This window comes from Benincasa hispida, unplaced genomic scaffold (genome assembly GCF_027475165.1).
Source record: "Benincasa hispida cultivar pf3 unplaced genomic scaffold, pf3_genome.v1.1 HicScf581, whole genome shotgun sequence".
Lineage (NCBI taxonomy): Eukaryota > Viridiplantae > Streptophyta > Magnoliopsida > Cucurbitales > Cucurbitaceae > Benincasa > Benincasa hispida.
The window spans coordinates 14,625-25,462 of record NW_028326692.1 but is presented as its reverse complement, the minus strand read 5'-3'; the positions used below and the strand labels follow the sequence as shown (position 1 = coordinate 25,462).

Sequence of the window (10,838 nt, the reverse complement as noted above, 5' to 3'; positions counted from 1 at the left end):
TTGTACCTAACATTATATTTTGGAAGTAATTTAGAAATGATGCAATTAACGAAGTGTGTACCTTCATCGCTTATTAGGGCTCTTAGCGTTCCATAGCGTGTAAAGATGTTCCTGGTTAGAAACTTAGATACAGTGGACGCATCATTCCTAGCACAGGCTACTGCTTCTACCCACTTTGATACATAGTCTACTGCAAGCAAGAAGTACTATTGTCCGTAGGATAGGGGAAAAGGTCCCATAAAGTCAATACCCCAAATATCAAATAGCTCAACTTCGAGAATATTGTTCAAGGGCATTGCGTCCCTTGAAGAAATATTCCCGGTGCGTTGGCAGGGGTCACATTTTCGAACAAACTCCCTCGCATCTTTAAAGAGGGTAGGTCAGAAATATCTGCTTTGAAGAACCTTCACTGCGGTTCTTTGCCCACTGAAATGCCCTCCATAAGAAGAGTCATGCACTCAATGAAGATGCGTTGTGTCTCCTCCTCTGGAACGCATCGACGTATTATGGAGTCAAGGCCTTGTTTATATAGAAATTGTTCATCCCAAAAATAAAACTTGCTGTCATGAACTAACTGCTTCTTTTGCTGAGAGTTGAAGTTCCCAGGGAATTTTTTGGTGGTTAAATAATTTACTATGTCTGCATACCAAGGTTCCCTGCCTTCAACTCTAAACAGGCTTTCATCAGGAAATGTGTCCTTGATTTCACTTTCTTGATCTTGCATTTCTTGATTATCTAGCCTGGATAGGTGGTCGGCCCCCTGAGTCTCTGTTCCCTTTCTGTCCTAGATATCAATATCAAACTCCTATAGCAGCAGCACCCATCTTATCAACCTTGGCTTTGTGTCTTTTTTGCTCATCAGGAACTTTATGGCTGAGTGATTGGTGTATATGGTGGCTGACGCACCAACTAAGTAAGATTGAAACTTTTCAATGCCAAACACTACAACCAACATTTCTTTTTCAGTGGTGGTGTAGTGTTCCTGAGAGTCATTTAGTGTTTTGGACGCGTAAGAGATGAGGTGTATCAAATTACCCTTCTTCTGCCCTAACATTGTTCCTACTGCCACATCACTCGCGTCGCACATGAGAATAAAGTGTTGCGTCCAGTCCGTTGCTATTAGTATTGGAGCTGTCGTCAACACATACTTCAAGGTTCAAACACGTCAGTGTAGTCTTCATTAAAATCATAGGGCTGGTTCGCCTCTATTAATGCGCTCAGAGGTCGCGCAATCTGAGAGAATCCTTTAACGAACCATCTATAGAAGCCAGCATGCCCTAGAAAACTTCGTAAAGTTTTAACATTTGATGGTGGTGGAAGTTTTGCTATGACATCCATTTTGGCTTCATCTACTTCTAGGCCAGCCTTAGATACTTTGTGGCCTAAGACAATTCCTTCAATCACCATGAAGTGGCATTTCTCCCAATTCAGTACCAAGTTTGTTTCCTCACATCGAGCGAGGACGGCCTCCAAATTATCTAGGCATGACTGGAATGAGTCTCCAAAGACTGAGAAATCGTCCATGAAGACTTCAACGGTCTTTTCTAGGATGTCAGAGAAGATAGCCATCATAGATCTTTGAAATGTCGCAGGTGCATTACACAGCCCAAAGTGCATGTGTCTGAATGCAAATGTTCCAAAGGGACAGGTAAATGTTGTCTTCTCCTAATCTTCCGGATCTATCAAAATCTGGTTATGACCAGAGTATCCATCAAGAAAGTAATAAAATTCTTTGCTCGCAAATCTGTCAAGCATTTGATCGATGAAAGGAAGGAGGAAGTGGTCTTTCTTAGTTGCCATGTTGAGCTTCCTGTAATCCATACAGATGCGCCAGCCCATGACAGTCCTCGAGGGTATGAGCTCATTATTGCTGTTGACTATCACAATCGTTCCCCTTTTTTTGAGAACGCATTGGACTGGACTTACCTAACTACTGTCGGATATAGGATAGATGACTCCTGTGTCCAACCATTTTAAAATTTATTTCTTGACCACTTCTTTCATTATGGGTTTCAGTCTTCTTTGAGGCTCGATTGACCTTGACTTCCTTTCTTCCAGCCTAATCTTATGCATGCAATAAGATGGACTAATGCCATGGATATCTGTAAGCGTCCAACCTATTGCACGCTTGTGCTTTTTCAGCATCTGCAAGAGAAATTGCTCGTTAGGCTCTGTAAGATTTGCAAAAATGATCACAGGTAAAGTGTTGTTGGTTCCAAGAAATGTGTATTTCAGGTGACTAGGTAGCTGTTTTAACTCGAGTTCTGGTGGTTCCTCAAGTGATGGACACGTTGGTTTTGTCCACCACTCACTCAGACTTGGCGGCTCTGATTCTTTCAAGTTCTCCAATCCGAGGACCTCACATACATGGGTCTCTTCTTCAGGCAACTCAATACTGTTTAGTTGACAATCTTCATTATCTGGGAACTTTAATGCGTTGAGCTCATTAAACTTCACCTCTTGATTGTCTATGCGCATAGTCAATTTGCCTTTATGCACATCAATTGAAACTTTCCAGTAACTAGGAAGGGGCGTCCAAGAATAATTGGTACCTCCCTATCTGCTTCATAGTCCAAGATAATAAAGTCTGCTGGGAATATGAAGTTGTCAACCTTCACAAGAACGTCTTCAATCTTTCTTTTTGGGTACATAATTGTTCTGTCAGCGAGCTGAAGAGTAACAGAAGTAGGTTGTGCTTCGCCAATCCCCAATTTCTTAAAAATTGAAAGTGGCATGAGATTGATGTTGGCTCCCAAATCGCACAACACATGACCCACATCATATCCTCCTATCGGGCAAGGAACCGTGAAGCTCCCAGGGTCCTTCTGCTTCTTTGGAAGACTGTTGCTTACTAACGTGTTGCACTCATGCGTTAGCATGATTACTTCTGTCTCACTGACTCTTCTTTTCTTCGTCAAAATGTCCTTAAAAAATTTGACATATGTTGGCATCTGCTCCAAGGCCTCTATAAGTGGAACGTTGATGTGCAATTGCCTTAGGAGCTCAAGAAAGTGCTTAAATTATTGTTCATTATTCTTCTTCATCAGATGCCTAGGGAATGGTGCGTTCAAAGGCACCTCAGGCTTTCCCGCATTAGACGTACTGGGTTCTAAATGGCTTGTAGTCTCAAGCGTTCTTTCTTCCTAATCCATTGAACGTGTGATGCATTCTTTTGAAGGCTTGCTGTTTCTTGGATTCATTCTTCTTTCTTCAAGAGCTCTTCACTTCGCAACGTCACCGCGTGACATTGATCCTTCCCATTGTTGTTCCCAAGTGTTTCAGTATTGCTAGGTAGAACTCCAGGCTGCCTGATCTTCAACTCGCATGCTATCTACCCTACCTGAATTTCCAGGTTTCTGATAGATGACGCCTGGCTTTTCAGCAACGCATCATTCTGAGCTATGTACTCCTTCAATAGGTTCTCAAGCAGAGATCCTGAGCTCAACACCTGTCCTTTTCTATTAAAGGGTTGTTGATGTTGCTGATGCGTTTGTTGAAATGTAGGTGGCGGTCCATTCCTTTGCTGATGGTTCGCCCCTGGGTAGTGCTCCTGGTGATTTCCTCCTGTCCAAGAAAAATTTGGATGGTTTCTCCATCCAGGGTTATAGTATTGGAAAATGGGTTGTTTTTAATGAAATAGACAGACTGAGGATTTTGTGGGCAATCCAAATAGGAGTAAAGATCTCCACAGCCCACACAACTAACCATGGGCTGTCCAAACTCTTCTACCTGATTCACCTTCTACTGATTTGATGCGTTTCCTAGCGTTATGTTCTACAAAGGCTGTTCATTGTAGCCACTTGAGCAGAAAGTGTGGCTAATGTGTTGAAATCGATAGAATTAACATTTTAAGATCTCTTCTTCCTATCAGCTCTTCCATCATACGTATCATCCACCCATTCCATACATTTAGCAATGTGGTCTAATATCTCTTTGGCCTCAATGTAAGATTTTTCCATAAGTCCACCAATTGCTGCTGCATCTACTTCCATCTACGATGCTCTATTCAATCCTCCATAAAACGTCTCCATTAGGATAGTTAGTGGTAGTCCATGGTTTGGGCAGTTTTTGACTAAGCCTTTAAAATGCTCCCATGCGGCGTTTAAGGTCTCAGCATCTTCTTGTTTAAAGTTCATAATCTCTCGACGCCTCCTCGTGTTGGTGGTAGATGGAAGTATTTTTGCATAAATTTTTCCACCAACTTCTCCCAGGTGGTGATTTCACTAGGCTCCAGTGAGCTCACCCATTGTTTTGCTTCATCATGCAAAGAATAGGGAAACAAAGATAGCCTGATCGCCTCTGGGTGATTCTAAGAATCATAAATGAATTACACATTTCCAGGAAACGCTTCATGTGGGTGTGAGGATCTTCACCACAACCACCCTCAAATTGTTCAGCAGTCTGGAGCATTTGGAGCATAACAGATTTCATCTCAAACCTAGTTCCACCCGGTGTTGGGTATATGATTCCTGGAGAGAAATCATACAGTATAGGGGATGCGTACTCCCTCATTCAACGTGTGCTGCTGTTCACCATTAGGATTGGATTCTATGCAGCATGAGCTAGTTGCTGAGCTAGTTGTTGATTTTCCTGTTCTTTCGCCATTGCTCGTTGCCTATTCTGTTGTCTGAGAAATTTCTGCCTTAACCTTCGACAACGGTTAGATCAGTTCCTACGTCGGAAGGTCCTTTCAATCTCGGGGTCGTATCTAAGTTCAAGAGTGCTCTCACTGCTCATAAACGTTCACAAGATTAGGCTTAGCTTGAAATACTCCCTCGATCGAAGTGTTCCTACAACAAATACAAACGAATATTTTGGTTAGTTTTGTTTCTAAATCCCTGGCAACGGCGCCAAAAACTTGTTCGTTGCTATCATGATTTGCTCTAGGAGTGTATTGTATAAAATAAATTGGAAGAATAAGTTCTAAGTATAAGTGATGCGTTGATGCCTTGATGCGTTTAAGTATTTGTAACGTGTTGGGGCATTAGATATCTGCAAAAGAACGCACACCACTTCTTCTAATGACGTTCAAGTTTTCCTAAACCAGACCCAAGTATAAATCTAATTTAGGTTCCTGGTAAGTCCAGGGTCGAACTCAGGGATTCAGTTAAACAAATGCAGACCTCGTATTGTATCTATTATAGGGGTTTCCTAAAATGTATGAAGAGAAATGTGTTAATTACACTAAAGTGCTATGCCTGTGCAAGAAGATACAAAAGAGTTGAGTAGTGAGTGATGGATCATGCAAAAATGAAGTTCAATGTAAGTGGATGCATCGGTCTAAGATAAATGTACACAAACCAGAATGTGATGTGGATGAGATGGGATGATTTGCTTATCTTTTGTTAATGCGTTAGACTTTATTCAACACTTCTCAATGCGAATAACATACAAAATCTATTTCTAGGATGCATGTGTCTAACACAGAATGCAATAAACACCAGTAAGTCTATCTCTAGCTGTATTAGGCGTCCTACTTGATGCAACTTAGTTATTCTTTTGAAAAATCTAAGTTAAAGATGCTTGAACCAATTGATCAAGTTGGCTTAAGCGTTGAAATGAAACTTTGCATAAAGTATAAATGCATTCAACATGAACAAGAAATAAACAATGGCGAAAATGTGTTGGATCAAATATATGAATTTTATAAAGAAGCAAATTGTCTTTACAAAAGCAATATTCAATCAAATGAAACGAAAGTGATAAATGAGATGAAAGGAACTGAGTCAAGCCACAGAGTACAATCTCTTATATCTCTTTGGCTCAATTCTATTGTGTACAATCACTTGTATAGGAAGAGGACGAAGTGTCTTTCTCAAGCTTGGCTTCCTCCGCTCCCTGATCGGTGGTGGTGGTGGTTCTCAACCCTTCTGATCGTCTTGGCACCATAGCACAGCTTCTAAAGAACTAAAATTATGACTACGCTATACAGAGAGTAAGGATCTTGATAATTTCTGAACTGAATAATTTTCTAACTACGAACTCTTGAGGGACTTCATCTATTTATAGGCATTGGTCATGTCCACTTGGTGAATGGGCAGCATTAAAGTCCATATCCTGGTCAGCATTAAAGTCCATGCCCTGGTCAGCATTAAAGTCCATGCCCTAGTCAGCCGCCTGGCACTCGGAAGATTTTCAGACGATGCGTGCTGCTTGGAAGCTTTTCAGACGCCTCCTGCTGCAGGTGCCCATACTTGCAAGTGGTGATGTGACACAATCAGCCTGGATCAATGAATCTTTTATGCGTTGAATTCCCTCCGACGCATGGCCCATACATTAGAGCTTTCCCTGCGGCACTTCTCTAATGCGTTAGCGTTAATCCTCGTGTTGAAATCCTGCAGTACAATGCGTTAATGCCGCAATATTTAGCAATAAAACTTCTTTTGCATGAGTTTGCTAATGTTTGAATAATTCCATGCATTTCTACTAAAATTGAGGAGAATTTATCATTAAAAACCTTAGTTGTTCCAACTTAAGAGAAAAAATAACTTGTATTTCTACAAGTTATCATTAAGCGCCATCGATTGTAAAAGAGAGGTCACTGCGGCCATCTTTGCTGCCAAAGTTGTCATCATATCCGCAAGTACAATGGCAGTATCATTTCTTCTTCTTTCGGAGCCTCTTCCTCCGTACCCGTCTTCTACCCATTCATCCATATTCCTCATGATGCGGTCAAGGATGACCTTCGCTTCAGTGTATGTTTTATCCATAAATCCTCCTGCTGTGGAGGCATCAACAACAGCTTGCGTTGATCTGTTCAGGCCGTTGTAAAATGTTTCCATCAGAACGCAATCAGGTATCTCGATATGCGGACAATTCTTCACCAATCGTTTGAATCGCACCTAAGTGGTGCTCAGAGTTTCGTTCTCCATTTGCTTGAAGTTCAGCACGTCCTTTTGTCTTCTTGCGTTGACTGCCAGAGGGAAGAACTTCTTCATAAACCTTTCCACCAACTGGTCCCAGGAAGTTATTTCATTTGGCTCCAATGAATGAGCCCACCTCTTAGCCTCATCCCTCAAGGTGTAAGGGAAGAGGTAAAGTCTGATACCTTCTGGGGTGACGCCAGGAATGGAGAATTTACTAAACATCTCGACAAAACAGGTAAGATGGGCATGCTGGTCCTTACCTTGTAGACGCCCAAATTACCCCGTATTCTGAATCATTTAGAGCATGATCGACTTTATCTCGAACCGTGTGTTCTCCTCAATGATTGAACTTGAGATTCCAGGGGAGAAGTCATAGAGATTGGGCGCCCCATAGTTCCTCATTGAGATATTGTTATTGCAGTCAGCAGCAAGAAAAACGGGATCTTGCACTGGCCGGTTTACCTTTTGATTTCCTTCGGGCGCCTCGTTATTGTTGTTGTCTGCCATATTGACTCTTCTACGCCTTGCTCTGTTCTAGCGTGCCCTTGCGCGAAATGTACACTCGATCTCTGGGTCAGCTTCGAATTCTGGATCAGTTCCAGTACTCATAAATCGTCAGCCTGTTCTTCGCATTAAACAGACAGTACAAAGAGATCTGTAATGCAAAATATCACAAAAGTACTCAACACTAACCGTTACCAATCCATGGCAATCGCACCATAAACTTGTAACGATAAAATGTAACGCTATGCTATGTGTCAATAGATAATGTGCTACAAGCTCATGTCCCTGGCAACGGTGCCATAAACTTGTAATGTTAAAATGTAACGCTATGTTGTGTGTCAATAGATAATGTGCTACAAGCTCATGTCCCTGGCAAGGACACCATAAACTTGACACGGTGTTTTTATATCTTTAGTCTTTATCTTTAAGGATGTGGACAAATATGAATATGAATGAATGAACAAGTATATGCGTTAAAGAGACTTTATGCAATACTACATCTAACTATGTGCATTGTTAATGATATGCTTGTAATATGTTATGGAGTAATGCGTGTCACAAGTTTCCTTGCGCTGAAACCAAGTATAATTCCCAGGCAAGTTTCTTAGAATAATCCGAGGTCAAACACAGGGATTGTTTTCGTTAATGCGTTACTTTTGTGATACATGAACCAGTTTTTACAATGAATAAAGAATTGGGTTTATACAGGAAAGTAAATTGCATTGATAAAATAAAATTCTAAACTAATGTGATACAAGATACAAGATACATGATACACGATACTGAGGTAAAGACTGACTATGAAGTTGTACAAAGAATCGTGGTATGTGATGGCAAGTCTTTATGGGTGAATCAGAAATAGAAAGAATAAATAGTAAAAACATCACAAGTTTGTTAATTGTGTTAAAGATGCATCTAAGGTTCCGCTTTTCCTTGGCGTACACCTCTCGATGATCGGCCATGTTCCCATATCTCTAAGGTGAAACAGGGATGAACGTGATGAACACAAGGTTGCTTCCATCTCTGGAAGTACTTCTCGCTTTAGTTAACGCATTCTTCCAACCTTCTCTCAATAGGCAGAATAACATCTTCACTTTTGCTCTCACAGGTGAAGATGTCGTCGAGCATGCTTTAGCTAAACTTAATTATTTCCTTAACTAAAATTAATTTACTTGCTTAATTCTTGCTAATTACCCAGGCAATTAAGAAAACATCATGGAGAAAATGGATTATAGATGAACTGAAATAGACAGAGAGATGATAATGGTAATGATCATAAAATTTAATACTAAGATTAAGCATTCGATACATCGTGTGAATGAAAGACTAAAGAAGGTGAATACAGATGATGGAAAAGAGATTAGAAACAAACACAGAAGGAGTGTCAACATCTTGACACAGATCCTTGACGGAGGTTATACTTGCCGGCGTGTGGAAGTAATGGAGAAGAGAGCTTCCCTCTCAGGCTTGCTCTCTCAGTAGAATTGACCGTTGTATAGAGCTTCAGCTACGGGGATCGGAAGGATTCTTTCCCCAGAGACTCACTTCTCGGCCTTGTCTCTTGCTTTATCCCCGATCTACTCTGGACAGTCGCTTCGGACTAGTCTCTCTCTCAGACTCAGTATACATGTATGTTGTAGAACTTTGATGTTAAGGTATACATGTATGTTGTAGAACCATGTTGTTGAGGTATATGTGTATGTGGTAGAGCCATGGTATTGAGGATTACATGTATGTCATAGATTCGTACGGTGATGATTTTTATGTTGAGACTGTGTGAATGTCCTTACTGATTAGTTAGATGCCCATTAGATTTTGTGTTTCCTTCGGGATTCACCAGTTTGTGTTTCCTTCAAGATTAACCAGCTTGTGTCTCCTTCGGGATTCACCAGTTTGTGTCTTCTTCGGGATTCACCAGATGTAGTGGGCATACTTAACTAAAGTAAGATAAGACTCAATCTTCTTCTTGTTTCATGTGTATATATGCCAGAGGTGGGTATCTAGAGGACATAGATGCCCAGCCTGATCCCAGTAGTGGGGTTACTTACTGAGTATTTTATACTCATTCTTTCTCATGTTGAAATACAAACTCATTACTGAGTGTTTCAGGTAAGGGTAGAGATGCATCGACGATAGACAAGCGGAATTCATGATCGAGCCACTGGGATTAGTTTTTACACTTCCGCATCATGAGATTTAGAGTCCTTTTCATATTTCTCTTAACGTTAGTTTTGACGTTTGAAACTTGTTAGTAAGAATTGTTTTTCATATTTATTTATTAACCTTTATGATTTATGGGTACCCTATTCTTGTTTTAACGTTTGCATTTAATAAAGAACTTTTGAAATTCCTTATCTATTTAGCATTTATTTCAACATGAAGTAGTGTCGTTTTAAGTGCCATGCATGCATGTATTTTAGTAACGGCCTAACTTAAGTCCTAGGGGGTTGGGTCGTTACAATAGAACTAAACAATTGCTTACCTACGATGTTGAACGCCGCGATGATGTTCTATACGATGGAGCTAAGTGATCGTTTAGCTACGGCGAATACTAAACGATGACATGAAGCGCTAGACAATGGTGTTAAGCGATCGTTTGGTTCTATATTATAGAACTAAGCGATAGTTATGCGATAGTTATGCGATAGCTATATGATAGCTAAGCGATAGCTATGCAATGGAGTTAAGCGATCGTGTAGCTTTTTGCGATAAAGCTAAACGATCGTTTAGCTTCGACAGACACTAAGTGATCGCGTAGCTTTATGCGATAAAGCTAAACGATCGTTTAGTTTACGCAGACACTAAGCGATCATGTAGCTTTATGCGATAAAGCTAAATGATCTTTTAGTTAAGGAAAACACTAAACGATCGTTCAGTCCTTCCACAACACAAGGTGATGGAGCAAGATGATAACCTCCAGGCGCTACATGATCGGCCTTTGCAAGATTTTTAGGTTCGATCGAGAGCCGTCGATTCGACTGATTTTCTCAAGGTCCAATCCGGTTCAGCCTTAAAATGTTTTGGCTGGTCTAGTTAACACTTTGATGGTTCAGTTCAAACTCATCCAATCCGGTTCAAGATGTTTGGGTTCGGTTTGGAGCAGTTCGAGCGGTTCAAAGGCAGTTTTGAAGCTAATTTGTAATAGTTAGGCTTCTGTTTGCTTGTTTTTGCCAAAACGAAAACCATATCAGTCCGTGTTTAATTATTTATGCATTTGATGTATGTTATAATTAAACAAATCTTGTATGTGCATATAGTATGCCATTTAGATTTAAAATCCCACCATAGGAAGCATGTTACATGCATTGAAAGTATGTTATAATTGTTATAATATATAGTATGTATGTTAGGGTTTCTTGTATTTAACATAAATGTTATGTTAAATTTGAATGCCTCATGTATGTTATGGATGAATAGCATGTCTAAAGTTTTATAAGTTGTTATAAAATTGGGTTAGACATTTAAAAT

The 10,838-nt window shown here is 40.4% G+C and overlaps 1 protein-coding gene and 1 non-coding gene across 2 annotated transcripts; one reads left to right on the top strand and one right to left on the bottom strand.

The window, feature by feature from the left end:
• Window positions 1-2,480: 2,480 nt before the first annotated feature.
• Window positions 2,481-2,879, bottom strand: LOC150030093 (uncharacterized). The gene has a single exon (XM_090310071.1). It carries the CDS (start codon window positions 2,877-2,879, stop codon window positions 2,481-2,483), a length of 399 nt encoding a protein of 132 aa, XP_090166197.1.
• Window positions 2,880-4,047: 1,168 nt separating this feature from the next.
• On the top strand, window positions 4,048-4,151 carry LOC150030092 (small nucleolar RNA R71). Its single transcript, XR_016527166.1, has one exon. It is a non-coding gene; the product is annotated as a small nucleolar RNA R71 (small nucleolar RNA).
• The last annotated feature ends 6,687 nt before the right edge of the window (window positions 4,152-10,838 follow it).

Coding starts and splice junctions, on each gene's coding strand:
- LOC150030093 (XM_090310071.1), bottom strand. CDS start 2,879: ATGCTAACGCATGAGTGCAACACGTTAGTAAGCAACAGTCTTCCAAAG.